Genomic DNA, 1,655 nt, shown 5'->3' on the forward strand with positions numbered 1-1,655 from the left:
TGATTATGTTTTCATTAATTTAGAAGAAAGCATGTCGCTAAGTGCATTATATTCTTGTTAACATGAATTTTTCAATAAATTTTTAGTTTTATGTTGTATTTCAAACATCATATGCTTCGTTTTGTTAATGATATATACAACCTTTAATTGGTTTATATTACAGTTTCATTCTTCATACAAATGTATATGCATATCTACATGTATACTTAATGGAATATTTAGGTTGAGTTTTTGGCTACAGGTCCGCCATTGATCAAATGACATTGGTAGAAGAAGCTACAATTTTGGCACTTGGCACTGGGTAATATTAAATTGTTTGGTTAAAAGTGTGTCTAATTTCTGTACATTATTAATACTGACAAATTTCTCTTTTCTGAAATAAAATATACATTTTTTAAGGTTTCCTGTGTAAAATGAACAGTTTACTATAAATTACAAATATTAACATTTTAATTTTGCAGTCAGTAATTTTTAAAAATACTTCTTGACTAATTATTGTAATGTTAATATTTCCGTTTCTATTATATGAAATGTATACGTAATTTACATGTAATATTAATTTTTAATATAAAAAAGTTCATAGTAAAAATATAATTGACAAATTATATTTCATCAAAAATTAAATAATTATTTGATTTAACATACATGAAAAAAATATAAAAAATCACCTATGGCAAAGTTGAGTTTTGTATTACTGCATGTTTATAATTTTTGTTTATGTTTACTAACAGTTCAATGCTTTTTGTGGAACTACAATCTGAAGTGCTAACTTAAACACGTGCTTTTTAATGAAATCATGCATCACAGCTTTATACACATCTAATGTTGTACTTTTATTGTATTTAATAACTTTATGATTATGTAAGTTATTTATATAAATTCATTTACATGACAAATTCTTCTAATCAGTCTGTAGTTGTGATATCAAATTTAATTAAATACTTTTCAAATCTTTTACAGCACTGCTGTGATAGGTCCTGCAGTAGATGCCAATCAACCACTGGTGGATGCAACTGAAGTTGTTTGAAGCAGCATTTAAACTTGATTCATCCTTATGGATATATGTTTGTTATTAACTCAATTTGATTTCAAAGTCTTTATATAAATCCCTTGCACTTGTTATTTTTTTACTGCGGTTACAATGTCTCTTTTGAAAGCTATTCAAGAGAATATTCCATTGACCTCTTAAGTTAAGTATTCTTCAATAAATATCTATATTCTAGATCTATGTACCATTTATCATTGGTTAATTTAATCCTTTCATTGTAATTATTTAACATGCAAATGCAAAGGGTTAATATCAAGACCATATTTACTATCACACATTGGAACTGTCATAATTCCTTAGAAATTAGTAACAGAAATTAGAATGCAAAATAACTTGCACAAAATTTTCAAGGTTTTAGATATGTACAACATGGTTACTACTACAATTATTATTACATATTAGAATATGTAACTTCAATCATAATTTACAATGATATATTTTACAAATATTAGGTTGCTGCTTATATATGCCATTAAAATGTAGAAAGTGGGAAAAATGATTTGACGATAAACGTAAATTACGATAATTAAAAGCAAACTGTCGCAGTGAATATAATAACTTTGTAAACAAATATGAATTAGAAATAATATAAAATGATAGATATATT

General features: G+C 25.2%; 1 protein-coding gene across 2 annotated transcripts in view; it reads left to right on the forward strand.

Annotated features, from left to right (window-relative positions):
• LOC108576425 (palmitoyltransferase ZDHHC15-like) overlaps positions 1-1,034 on the forward strand; it is a 6,115-nt gene extending 5,081 nt beyond the window's left edge. The window contains exons 8-9 of one of the 2 annotated variants that reach the window (XM_017939419.1): positions 242-301; positions 961-1,027. In XM_017939419.1, coding sequence (XP_017794908.1) covers positions 242-301; positions 961-1,027 — 127 coding nt within the window. Of the gene's footprint in view, positions 1-241; positions 302-960 lie in introns of both variants that reach the window. The other variant, XM_017939420.1, reaches the window with a different exon arrangement.
• Positions 1,035-1,655: the final 621 nt, after the last annotated feature.

Source organism: Habropoda laboriosa, unplaced genomic scaffold (assembly GCF_001263275.1).
Source record: "Habropoda laboriosa isolate 0110345459 unplaced genomic scaffold, ASM126327v1 scaffold291, whole genome shotgun sequence".
NCBI lineage: Eukaryota > Metazoa > Arthropoda > Insecta > Hymenoptera > Apidae > Habropoda > Habropoda laboriosa.